Below are 12,593 nucleotides of genomic sequence, written 5' to 3'. Positions count from 1 at the left end.
CATTTTCAGTGACAAAATGGCCGCCCACAGAGATGGCTAAAAATGGGTGGATTAACTCTTATTCAACAAACGCAATATTTCTCAGAATGCCTTGTTTCAACTAGTGTGCTTGCATAGAACATATTCTTGAAAAAAATATGTTTGGGTTGACCTCAACTTACAGGTCGGGCAGAAAAGTAGACATCGTTCCCCAAATTTATGAAGCACTTGTATCAACTTAGAGGAAGCTTAGAACATTTCACGGGCTACAAAGGTATACAATGAACGGGAGTTCGTCAAAACATGCAAAAGAGAGTTAGAAAAAGAGAGTTAACGTAAGGGGACGCAAAGGAGCAGTTTATGTATGTGGCTCTTTGCAGTAACACACTCAAAATTGTGGCTCTTTGCCTTTGAGTGCTTGGCCACCCCTGTTGTAGTACGTGTAGGTGGAACTGTGTGAGTGTGTGTAGGCAGAGGTTCCGCGGGGGTCCACTGTATTACGTTATGCGTGGACAATAAAACGTGTAGTGATTATTATTTTTAATAATATGAACCTTGTGACGTAGTTGTACTGTATATACACCATTTAATTGGCAGTGGTTGATAGCAAAGATACTATACAATCAATTTTCAAGTATTATCAAGATTAGAAATATGACTTACTGACAGCTAGTTGTATTTTACTGCATATTGAGAATGACAAGATGCCGTCAGCTCACTTCAGCTCTAACTGAGCAGAAATAAAAAACAATTACTTTTATTTTTTATATGGTTACTTCTTACTAGAGTGACAGAAACGGCATTGAGATTCTCTTAAAAAGAACATGGACTATAAAAATTCTTGAATGTTGAAATAGTTACAATTGAAATGCCAGGGGCACAATATTTTCAATAAACAACAATGTGTGTGGATTTATAGGCTCTTTCAAGTAGCACAAATATATTTGGCAAAGCAGAGAGGTATAGGCACAGCAACAGCAAGGGTAGCGCCCGTCTCCAAGATGAAAAGTAATCCGCAGAACAAGGGAGGGAGCTGGGCTTGAGTCCAATCTCTATGTACTCTGGGAAGCCTTTGTTTACCTGGACAGCACACCCATAACCACCCAAAGCTCATTAGGCATGGTATATCATGCCCATTGGAGAACAAGGAGGAAAGAGGCATGGCTCTCAGCTATATGGAAAAAAGAATTGGGATGAGCACAGAATTTACCCGTATACAACATTTTACCTGATTTTCTGACTGTAATTTTCTATTTTGCTTCTGTCTTTTGCCTTGTGCAAAATACATGGCTATGATGTTCCTGGTAGGGACTGCTCGGTGATTGCGCCGTGATCCCTCATTCACTTCCTGTCTCATCTACATCCTCATTACCACTTCTGCTGCTGGCTAGATTTATCTGACCAAGTGTTTGTGTTCCCAATTAACTCAAAAGTCACATGAAGGGCAAGCTCATGAAGAGAAATTCATGGGTGGGCAAGACAGCAAAAGGATGGAGCTTAAGCGCTTAGATGCATTTGAGGATGCAAGGCTATGAGCTGAGTGGGATTTAAAACAGGGCAAATATTACAGCAAGCACAAAGCAGTTCAGTAGAAGACGTGGAAAAACAATAATTCTACCATTCATTTGTTAAACATGAAGATGTCCTACTTCACTTTCATCCAGCACCCTTACTTTTGACAATCTGGAAAATGCTCACAGAGTTGACGGCATATCCAGCATATTGTCTTCCCTCATTACCATCTTTCATAATTTGAACTTTTAAATCTCGGTGCCAAATGTTCTTTTTCCTCGCTCCATAGAAGTTGTTTACTATGAGAGAGCAGGGTGTTGGGCAAGTTCCAAACTTAGTTTGAATGTTGATGGGTACAGCTCAAATGAATTCGAAAGAGGCAATAGTCAAGATGATTCCTGAGGTGAAACTATCACAAGCACAGTATGAGACAGGATTACAGTGGAATCCACAGCTGGAGGAGACAGTTTTATAGTGGAGCTTGCACTTGCACACACACATTTATCCATTTTACCATTTTCTATGGAGGCTATCCCAGTAAACCTAGGTTTACAGATTTAGAGAGAGTACACCCTGTGCAGATCACCAGCCAATTACTGAGTTGACACATTGAAACGGAGAAGCATCAGGATCAGCATCCCTCAAATAAAATAATCAATACGTAACTCAATAAATGGGGTGCCATACGATTCAAGGACGGTTAGATTTTAAAGTGGAACGATTCAATTTGATTCAGTGGGATTATGATTCAATTCAATATGGGACAGCTCAGTTCGAGAGGGTATGATGCAAAGTGTTTCTTAACATTTCACAGACATATGAATAAACTTAATGTCAGCACTGTAAATGTGACATTTCCTTCAAGAATATGTCCCTCCAGTAAAGGGTGATTCAATACGTCTCTTTAAATAATCTATGGAATCATTCAATTCTGTTCAATTCAGTGCACTCGCATCTATTCATTCAAAACCGATTTTTCGATTAATATCATTTTTAGTTCCACCCCTAATCAGCATCAAATTACATGCTGTCTTTAATTGACCCAACATACATGTTTCGGGACTGTGAAAGAGCCAGAAATTAACTACACAAACACAATGAAAAACAAGACACAACACAGAGAGAACGAAGGAGAAAATTGAACCTAGATACCACTGGGCAGCAACAACCTGTGTTCCACTGTGTAGCCACACACATTCATGACATCCTACTTTCTGTCACTACTGTACAGTATATACAGTAGATGAATGATAGACAAACTCTTCCACAAGCCAATATAATTAACAACATTTGTACTTAGTTCCAATTAAGCACATTATTCGATGTTAAGAAAATCAAAAGAACAAACAGTTAATACAAATTTGATATGTTTTAATTAGTGTTCTTTTTTACAGTTTCCAATAAATTATTAAAATCCAGGCCAGGTAGAGCAGCAACCAAAACTGACATAAACTAGAACACTATTTTCTGTCTACTGTGCTGTACATGCACATAATTCATGTCAGATGGAACCTGCTAGTGTATTTGCATACTTTGTGTTTTGCCCTTTCCCCAATATGCCCTTCTTCTCTTTCTTTCCTCACCTCCCCAGAGAGAAGAATAACTTGTTTGGCACTATAGGCTGAGTCGTGGTGGGCATGCATGATTGATGGGTGGGGGTGGGGGGGTAGTAGAGGCAAGATGTGGAGGAACTAAAGATACTAGCATGAAAGAAAAGAGCACAGGGGTTGAGTAAAACAGGATTTCAAAATTTCAGACTGCTCAACACTATTGAAGGTGGAAAATCAATAAAGTATCTGACTCAGGGTGTTAGCAGGTCAGGATTATTTTCAGACTAAAGGTTTAAAAGAAAACAAACATATCAGTGTCTTGAATAATTATGAAATAAAATGCCATACACTGTAAACCCCCATTTTATTTCCACTTCAAAATTCAAGTGCAATGCTTATACATTTGTTGCACTACTTAATTAAATCAAACTTTACTAATATGGGTGCACAGTAGAATGCACTAATAAAGTTAATGTTAAAATGAAGAAAAATGTGTACAGTAATCCCCCCATCGCTGGGGGTTACGTTCCAGACCACCCCCGCAAAAAGTGAAATCCGTGATATAGAAATACCCTTGGGAATTACTCCCTTGGCATGTTTTTATTTATAGCACCTATTATATATAAGTCTTTAAACACACAAAATATACAAACACAATTTATTGAGAGAGAGCAAGAGCAATGGATACTAGAAGAGTTCTGCACTGATAACAGTGCTTTCGGTGAAAAAACGTAACCGATGTCAGTAACAGTTGCAATCTAAGATGGCTGCCCTCTAGCTTCGACAGAGACAGACCTAGTGATAGTCTATTTGTCCGCGTCTGGCTGACGTAACCGTGACCGTGGTTGCATTTGACATGACATTTTCGGATGAGTGGTGTAGGCGTATCCTCTGAGTGGCCTTGGTGAAAAAAAGTAAGTGACGCTAACGCTTATGGATTAAAAATCTAATATATACCGACCTACGAACAATTGACCTCACAAAAAGTCTCTCGGAACGCATTGTGTTTGCGTATCTTGGTGACTGAAAGAAAACAGACAAGGCATGACAGAAACTGCACTTAAGCTGCTCATTTCCTCATTCTCTTTTCAGTCCGCCATGGAAAGGCTAATCGTTTTGTGGTATTTTCAGAGGTTGAAGTGGGCCTAAGTAGAGATGCCTACATAAATTTAGGGCCCGGTTGGTCCCCGTTACTTTGCCATATCGAAATGTATTAATACACCCGAGTGTACCGTTACAGTCCTAGTGTTGGAATGTCAATAAGCATTTTTTTTTTTTTTTTTTTTAATAGGCTCTAGGAACTGATAAATGTCTATAAAATTATATCAACCCTTGTACAATACTGGGGACACGTGGATATTTTGTGTGTGTGTGCGCGTGCATGTGTGTGAGAGTGGGTTGCGTATTAATCACAGGATTTTACTGTAATTTTCTGTGCCAAACATTAACAGTATGGGTCTGCAAATTGTATGGGAACTTTAACGTCTAAGATGTCCCAATAGTTGAGAATAGCGATTTCTTTGAAACATAAATCCTTTTCATGTCAGTCTCAACCAACGAAATTTGTGTCACCTTTTGATCTGCTCTTTTTGCATTTTGAGTCACGCCCATTCACTCTGGTTGCCTATGCTTTTCATTTATCCCCTCTTGCCTGCTTATGCCCAACCCAGACAAGGGCAAAGAGGCTAATCCTGGCTGGAAGGCCCAGAAGGCTCAGTCAGCTTTACTTCTTCACTCCTCTGTCAGAATCTATTTTGTCTCACCCAGACATTTGGGAAACTGTGAGTATGTGGTCCTTTTGACCTCTGTTAGAAGATTCTGTAAATTAGAGAAATTGATATTGTGCATGAACAATTTATGTGGTCAAGGAGAAAAGCTAACATCATACGAACAGATGTTATGAAAAATGTTCAGTAGCAATATTTAATTGATTTACTTTATCATTTGGCAGAGTAACAATGACTTTATACATTTTCTGTGACATGATTGTCATAGACTTATTGTTAACTTAACCACCTTGTATGGATCACACTGAACAATGTTAAACTAGGTGATAGGATGCTGGTGCTACAATGCAATAATATTATATTCCAGTTATTTTATGATTATAAAAGACTGTCACTGCTCTCCAAACAGCAAATGGCATTAGTTAAAAGTTTGTCAGCCATAGAATCAGGCCTGATAGCTTGGTCATTGAAACAAATAAAATGAATAGCATACTGCCTAGCATTAGTTTGTTTTGTCTGCTCAAAAGCAAGTCAAGTTGTCAAGTCAAGTAAAATGTATTCATGTAGCCCTGAATCACAGAAAAGTCTCAAAAGGCTTTACATGCCCACAATTGACAAATATTAATGACATCCCTTGATCTCAACTCCAGCAGGGCAAGAAAAGACAAAAAAAAAAACCTTGAGAAGGGGCCGCAAATGGGACAATCCCATTTCCAGGGTCACCAGGCAACAATAGATGCAAAGTGGGCAACATTTAACACAATATGGTGCTATACATTGTTAGGTAGAAACATGTAAGAGTCCATTTAATAAGATGAAGTAATTTGAAGAAGCGGTACCTCCGCAAAGCTTGGCCGGTCTATGAGCAAACTCTATTACAGCACCTCTGAGGAGGTGGTCCAACTCAGATCTTGTCCAGATCACTGGGAGCAGAATCCGTAAAACAACATTCAATTGGGTCATCCTCACTCAGCCCCTTCTCCAAGCCGGAGGAGGGTGCAGGAGAAAGGGAAGAAGCGGCAGTCAGACAGGCCAACATGTAGTTCAACTAAATGCAAGCGTATACAAATAAGTCAAATAAGTATAAATAAGTCTTATAAGTTGAGTTTTAAACATTTTTACTGAGGTAGAGGCTCACATTTACATGAGCATGGCATTCCAGAGCACTGGAGCCCTAATAGAAAACTCTAGAACCCGTGGGTTTAATTTTGGCTCTCTGGATCCATAAAGACCAGCATGTTCTGAACGAAGAGTTCAGGACGGAACATACGGTACCACTAAGTCAATGGTTACGTTTACATGCAGCCAATAAACCTTTTAAAACCTGAATGTTGGCATATTTTTAAAAGGCATGTAAACATGCACAATAACGCAAATATGCCCTTATTCTTTTTTTTTTTAATTCCGAATATCCTGCCTGGGTTACACCCTTTGGAACCCGAATATGCATGCATGCAAACGATGATCCGAATATCCTAAATGCACCGATGCGCATGCTCAACTGCAAAGAATCTTAGTCTTTGTAATACAGGAAGTGCTTCTATTTAATCTTGGTCTTTGTAGTACAGGAAGTGATCGTAAGCGCGGCATCCTCGTCGTAGTGAGCCTAACTTGAATACAGTGATTCCTTTGCTGTGTTTTCACAGTAATTTCTGTCTCGACGGTAAAATTGACAGTGTGTATTAGGACTGCTCGATTAAGCGATTTTGAACCGAAACTGAATTTTCTGGATAAAACGTTAAATCGGTACGTTCGATTTTTTTATTTTTGGTGTATCTAAGCCACCGTAGTTTCCTCTGCACTTCCGCTTCCTCCCACGAGCGCGAAGTCCGATAACAACAACAACAACATCCATGGCTACCGGCGATTCTGCTATTTGCTCAGGCAAGTGAGCGTTTAGTTATTAACAAATCAGGCAAATATAGATCTGTAGTGTAGCGTGTGCCCCGCATGTACAATACAACCCGTGAGCAAGTGACTCAACATCTGAAAGTCGTCCCTTTTTTTCTCCTCTACAACGGACCTTTGGTCCAACCGGACTATGCATCCGTATTTAAGCTTGACAGTGCATTGTATTGTTGAGTGACAATTTTGCACTAATCATTGATTTATGTTTAAGTAAGACCAGGGAGAAAGGTGAAAGGCTAGTCACTAGCTGGTTGGCAAAATGACTTGCTGACAGACTGTTTGCTTTACAGACTTGACTGTCTACCTTCTCTCATGTTGATGATTTCGTTTCAGATGTTATATGCACTTTCTTCTTTCATTATTGGTTTAATTAAGAACAGATCTATTGTGTAAGTAAAATGCTGTTAATCCCAATGGATTGTGCAGTGTGTATTAAGTTAAATTGACTGGCATTTTGAGTTCAAAGAAAGAAAAATTAAATTCAAATAAAAGACATTCAAAATACTTTATTTTTCATTTATTTTTTTATTTTACAAAGAAATCATAATCGTAATCGTAAAATCGGGTTTGAGAGAAAATAATCTGGATTTTCTTGTTAGGCAAAATCGAAAAGCCCTAGTGTTTATATAGACACATCCATATGTGGTATATGTCCATATTTGTGGCGCGCAACTCGCCGGAAATACACAAGCAGAGAGGTAAACAACCAAACCAAACTCAGAGGCGCATCGCTGTGGCACTCTTTTGGAACTCGGAAAAAAACAACTGCTTTATTCCTGTGGGGAGTGACATGAAAGTAATGTTGTATTGACATTAGCAAGCAACAAGCGGAAATGATGTCTATTTGCATTACGACGTCCGTGCGTCGCCGCTTCAATCGGTTTATGCAAATGTATGCATACCTGTCTCCACGCACGCATTTAAACGGGTTTTTCCCAATGTGTCAGTAATCAGAATTTTGACCTTAACCCGAATACTGACTGCATGTAAACGTAGTCCATAGCCCCTTTCCGACCAAACAGCCCCTGAACTTTGAGTTCCTGGTAGCAGGAGTTCCTGGCAGTAAGAATGTGTGTGTGGCCCACTGGTTTGAATAGGATTTGAATATAATGCAATCGTGAGTTTAAAAAACATCAACGTCGATTTCTTCATGTGATGGAAAGAGCTGTCATGTCTGAAAGAGGTACCTTGCATGGCAAATCAAGTAAGTACCTGTCAGCTTTTCCAATGCTGTGGATTCAACTCAATAAACAATATTCAAGCCAGTGCAACAGTTGGCGTGTGCATCACCAGTGTTTGTACTCCCCTCGTCTTAGCCTGCCGTGACGTAGTTTAAGTTGGATGCCACAATACACGGCATTCTGATTAGTATTGGATTTGTGGAATATGAGTTAAGCAATAAAATCCACCTGTTTTTTTGTCTATCTCAGGGGGTGGCCATTTTGCCACTTGCTGTCAAATGAAAATGACTATCACAGTTGCTCAGGGCTCAGGTAACGACCAATCATAACTCAGCCTCAGAAAACCGGTATGGAGCCACAGGTATGAATTTTTAAGTGCCATATTTAGTAAATTATCTTCGTGAGTCACCAGATCAACCACAAATTCAGAAAATTAATCTAAAAAGCCAGAGTAAGGTGAGAGGGGGACGTTAAATAACTGCAAGATAAAATGGCAACAAGGCTGTGGCTCACATAAAAAGAACTTAAAATGGTTTAAAGGCGTTCTTAGCGCGAGGGAGGGCTAAGTTTGAGTACAGATTCGGAAACATCACGCCGCCCTTCTTTCGAGGACATGCAACATGTAAACTCAAAGTTTGGAGTCAAGGCCTCATTAAGCGGTTAAAAAACAGGTTTTAACCAGGTTTTTAACCAGGTCTCACAAAGACCAATCATGTTAAGATTATGGTCTCTAATGAGGTCATTAACTAGCAGGGCTTTCGAGGCGAGGGATCTAATATTCATAAGACCGAGTTGCAGTAAAGCAGGCTGATCTGAGCTGATCTGCTATCACAGAAGTCGTAATGAATAAGATTGCGTTGCCTGGGTCCCGTATTGTACTTCGAGTGACTATAGGAGTGGCAGGGGGGTTGATATCGTAGCAATGTGATGGTTATTTTTTGGCTCTAGAGTACTATTATTGGGAGCGTGCATCGTGTTATCGATAAGGCCAACCAACAAAGAATGCTTAAACTCGTCTTGAAGCACCTCTTCAGTAGAAAACATGTCATTATGGGGCATTTTACTGGCCCCTCAGCAGGTCGGGTTGGCCCCAGAAAGAGCCAATTATCTACAAACTGCAGTCCCTGCTTGCAAGAAAAGCTGCCACCGGTTAAGCGAGAATAATCTGCTAAACCTCTCATCATTGCCTCTCGCAGGCAAGAGGCTAGAGACAGTTACTCGACGCCAACGTTCTGGTGAGATTAAAAGTCCTAGCTATGATCTTCTTTGTAATCTCTGAATGCTTCAACCTAGTATCATTGTAGCCGACATTTATGACTATATCCGAGTAGCTATTGTTGTTTGCCTTTCGCTGGTGTCTAGCCCTGTTGTGTGCTAGCTCCCTGAGACCAGCTTCAATGATGGGTGCCCTAGGAATACGCATTACTGTGATTGAGTTTTTAGACTTAATGTAACGAGTGGTGGAGTCACCTACTAAATGCAGGAGCCAGTACACTGAGGTGGCATGGGACTGCTATGCATTTTAACAGGCTCATCGCGATTACCAACTTAGCCTTACTTAGTCCTAATGCTAACCCGGCTACTGGGATGGCTATAAACCACACTATCACCCGGTGAATGAAATCAGTTTGAGCAGACAAGCAGCCAAGGATCTTCCGCCGGTGTCTGAGACGTAGTGTGCCCGAAACTGGTAAACATAGACGATTCACTGCTTACAAAAAAACTAGTCTCCAAAAAGTAAAAACGTAGGCCCTTGTTTTGTCCCATGTGCTATGGTGGCAGATTTCACACCTACGAATGACATTAATACACTCTGCCTGCACATATTGGCATCTGTTGGTAGAATAATTACACTTGATGACTTGCTTGTAGTCATTTAACAGGCTAAAAAGTGTTCACACAGGGTTGACCAATATTATCTCCTTGTGTTGACACTGCTCCTATAACTGGATATCAAGCAAAGTTACACTCAACAAAAATCTAAACGCAACGCTTTTGTTTTTGCTCCCATTTTTTTATGAGATGAACTCAAAGGTCTAAAACTTTTTCCACAAACACAATATCACAACATCCCACCTCACAGGTGTCCCATTAAGATGCTGATTAGACACCATGATTAGTGCACAAGTGTGTCGTAGACCAGGGGTCCCCAGCCTTTTTTCTGCCACGGACATACAAGTCTATACCCTTTGCGGCCCTGCAACTATTCACCGTCAGCGGGCAGGGGGGGTGGGGAGAAACTTCCCAACAATGTGTGTTTTTTTATTTATTTGCTATCTTGTGTATTTGATGTTAGAGTTACCTGCGGGAAAACACAAGAACTAGAAAAACATACAAACTCGAAAACAGAAAGTATCAGAGCTCGAAACCCATGATTTTTTTGGTTTGGTGACAACAACTGGATCACTGTGCCACTCGAGAAACAAACATTAAGAAATGTTGTTGTTGATTTTGTTTTGTTATTCATGTACTTGTTTTTTACAATTGTGTTACCATCACCATTTAACCAGACATAATTTGTTTTTTTATATATATTTATAATAAAAATTCTTGCAAATATTCCTTTCTTGAGGGCCAGAATTGACAAAAGCATGATCAATCAAATAAAGTGGTCTTACGGCAGCCTTTCTCGTCACTCTTGTCAAAGCAATCGGGCAATCCATCACATTGCCACCCTCCAGGGACGCACTTCCCATCTCCACACATAAAATTTCCAGGGATGTTGCACTCTGTAGTGAAGTTATTCCCTGGAAGCAGCTGGCTCTCTGAAAGCAAAAAAGCAGACACAAGAAACAGAGAGTGACGACCATTCCAGAAAGAAATTCACCTGCAAGCTGGATTTCATTTGCATTTATATGATAGTCAACCCTCCCAGTCAAGATTAAACTGTGTTATCCATTCTGTAAAAAAGTGGTGATAATGTTACAAAAAAAAAAACATTATGTCAGAAGATATTACACACAATACAAAACAACAAGGCACATATTTATGCACCGACTTTAGTTTCGTAAATAAGATGGGGCATTGTCTGGGGCATTTTACTGTGCTCAGTATGCATAAATGTGAATCGTGGCCTTTTAGCTGAGATCTGACACCACGGAGCAAGCAATAATGAGTGTCGCACTGACCAGGGGATAGTGTTATGCTGCTATGCTGAAAATGGGTGCATGGCTGGCCAGCTTCATTGCACTTATAAGACTCAGGAGCTGTCCATGCTGCCAAGAGATTATGGCCTTGAAGCCATTAGTGACCTATTGGCATAACTAACTCCAATTGCAAAAATGCGCAAGAGTAAAACAAGTGTGTAAGCCTTGAACTCAAAACTTTACAATAGCCGAGTTTACATGGCGCTAGGCCTAGATGATTAATCAAAATTGAATTACAATTTCGATTTTGTCTTCTCTCGATCTTTAAAACATTATAATCAAAGGAAAACCATTCATTTGCAGAACAGTGTGGTGTGTGTGCGCAAGTTCCGAGGTAGAAGGAACCTGAATGCACCATGTTGCTTGCATAGCAAGTGTGTGATTGTGCCGTCCCTAAGTGTTCTTTCAGCTGTTTAATGACACCTCAGCTAGAGTTAAGTGTCAAACCAAACACACAACAAAAATAACTACACTCATTGTATATTTAAATACAATCAATGTTTTTTAAGCAATGTTTTAAAAACATCACCAGTGCTAATGCTAAAGTCAATGTAAAATACCATTCAAATGCTAACGGGAAATTAGCATCCACTTTGGGAGTGATATTCCTTCAAATAAGGAATATGCACACACAAATACTGTAGAAACAAATATGCACAGGTAACATGACAACACTCAAAGGCACAAATTCTTCCCAATCTGTGAAAAACGAGTTATACATGCCAACCTGTCACGTGGCATCAGGGCGGCCAATGGACAGTACTCCAGGAGTATCACCGACCGCTTCAGTGACAGAAGAGACACTGGAAACCTGTGGAGGGGGATTCATGACATCACAGACTACAATCCCCCTCGGTGGACCTGTGAAAGCTCCGCCTCACTGCTGAACCAACTGAATGACTTCATCGCCTTGTTTGAGGCAGACAACAGCTCCCAAGGTCCCAACAATAATGCAATTATATTAACAGAACAGCATATCTTAGTTTTGTTATTTGAGCAATACAATTTGCAGTTCAAATATTTTGTCAAAGTGCTATGACTGCGGGCTGTGACCAAATAGCCTAGAGTCCTGACTCTTGAGCTGGGGGCATATGGTATGCATGACAGTAAGAGCGTAGCAAAAACAAAAAAAAAAATAGTTGTTTCCGTCATTCACAGACAAGGGGAACAACACATTTGATTGAATGGCAACCCTATTATGAGGTATAATTATAATTCCATCAGCTGGAAACAGCCTTCATCTTTTACACGGAACCCTGCTAAAGGACTACAAAGGGTCGGCTGTTTGAGAGGCATCAAGATAATTGGACAGTTGGTTTGCCGGCGTGAGAGAAAGCACAGAAGGATAGTTGTGTGTTGTGTGGTGTTTGAGAGAGGGCCAAAAAAGATCATACGTTTCATGATTCCTGAACATTGTCAATAATAACCTTAGCGGTACCTTTCACAACCATGTTTTGGGTCCTTCTGTCGACACACCTTATTCTTGAAGATCAAGAAAATCAACAGGTTTTCAGTCGGACTGGCTTTACTATTGAGGTTAATAAACATGTCCCCCTCATTACTTTGGGACACCACTCATTACAGTTCACC

At 40.2% G+C, this 12,593-nt stretch overlaps 1 protein-coding gene across 4 annotated transcripts in view; it reads right to left on the bottom strand.

Moving 5' to 3' along the window:
• The window catches only part of ldlrad3 (low density lipoprotein receptor class A domain containing 3), a 107,589-nt gene that overhangs the window by 50,948 nt on the left and 44,048 nt on the right, over positions 1-12,593 (bottom strand). For 2 of the 4 annotated variants that reach the window (XM_086029641.1, XM_086029642.1), the window contains exon 2: positions 10,476-10,622. In XM_086029641.1, coding sequence (XP_085885767.1) covers positions 10,476-10,622 — 147 coding nt within the window. Of the gene's footprint in view, positions 1-10,475; positions 10,623-11,730; positions 11,815-12,593 lie in introns of all 4 variants that reach the window. The other 2 variants (XM_086029643.1, XM_086029644.1) reach the window with 2 other exon arrangements.

The sequence above is a fragment of the Filicampus tigris genome, chromosome 4, assembly GCF_054856515.1.
Source record: "Filicampus tigris isolate MCC_2025a chromosome 4, RoL_Ftig_1.0, whole genome shotgun sequence".
Lineage (NCBI taxonomy): Eukaryota > Metazoa > Chordata > Actinopteri > Syngnathiformes > Syngnathidae > Filicampus > Filicampus tigris.
The sequence above is the reverse complement of the archived record's forward strand: the minus strand, read 5'-3'. Positions and strand labels throughout refer to the sequence as shown.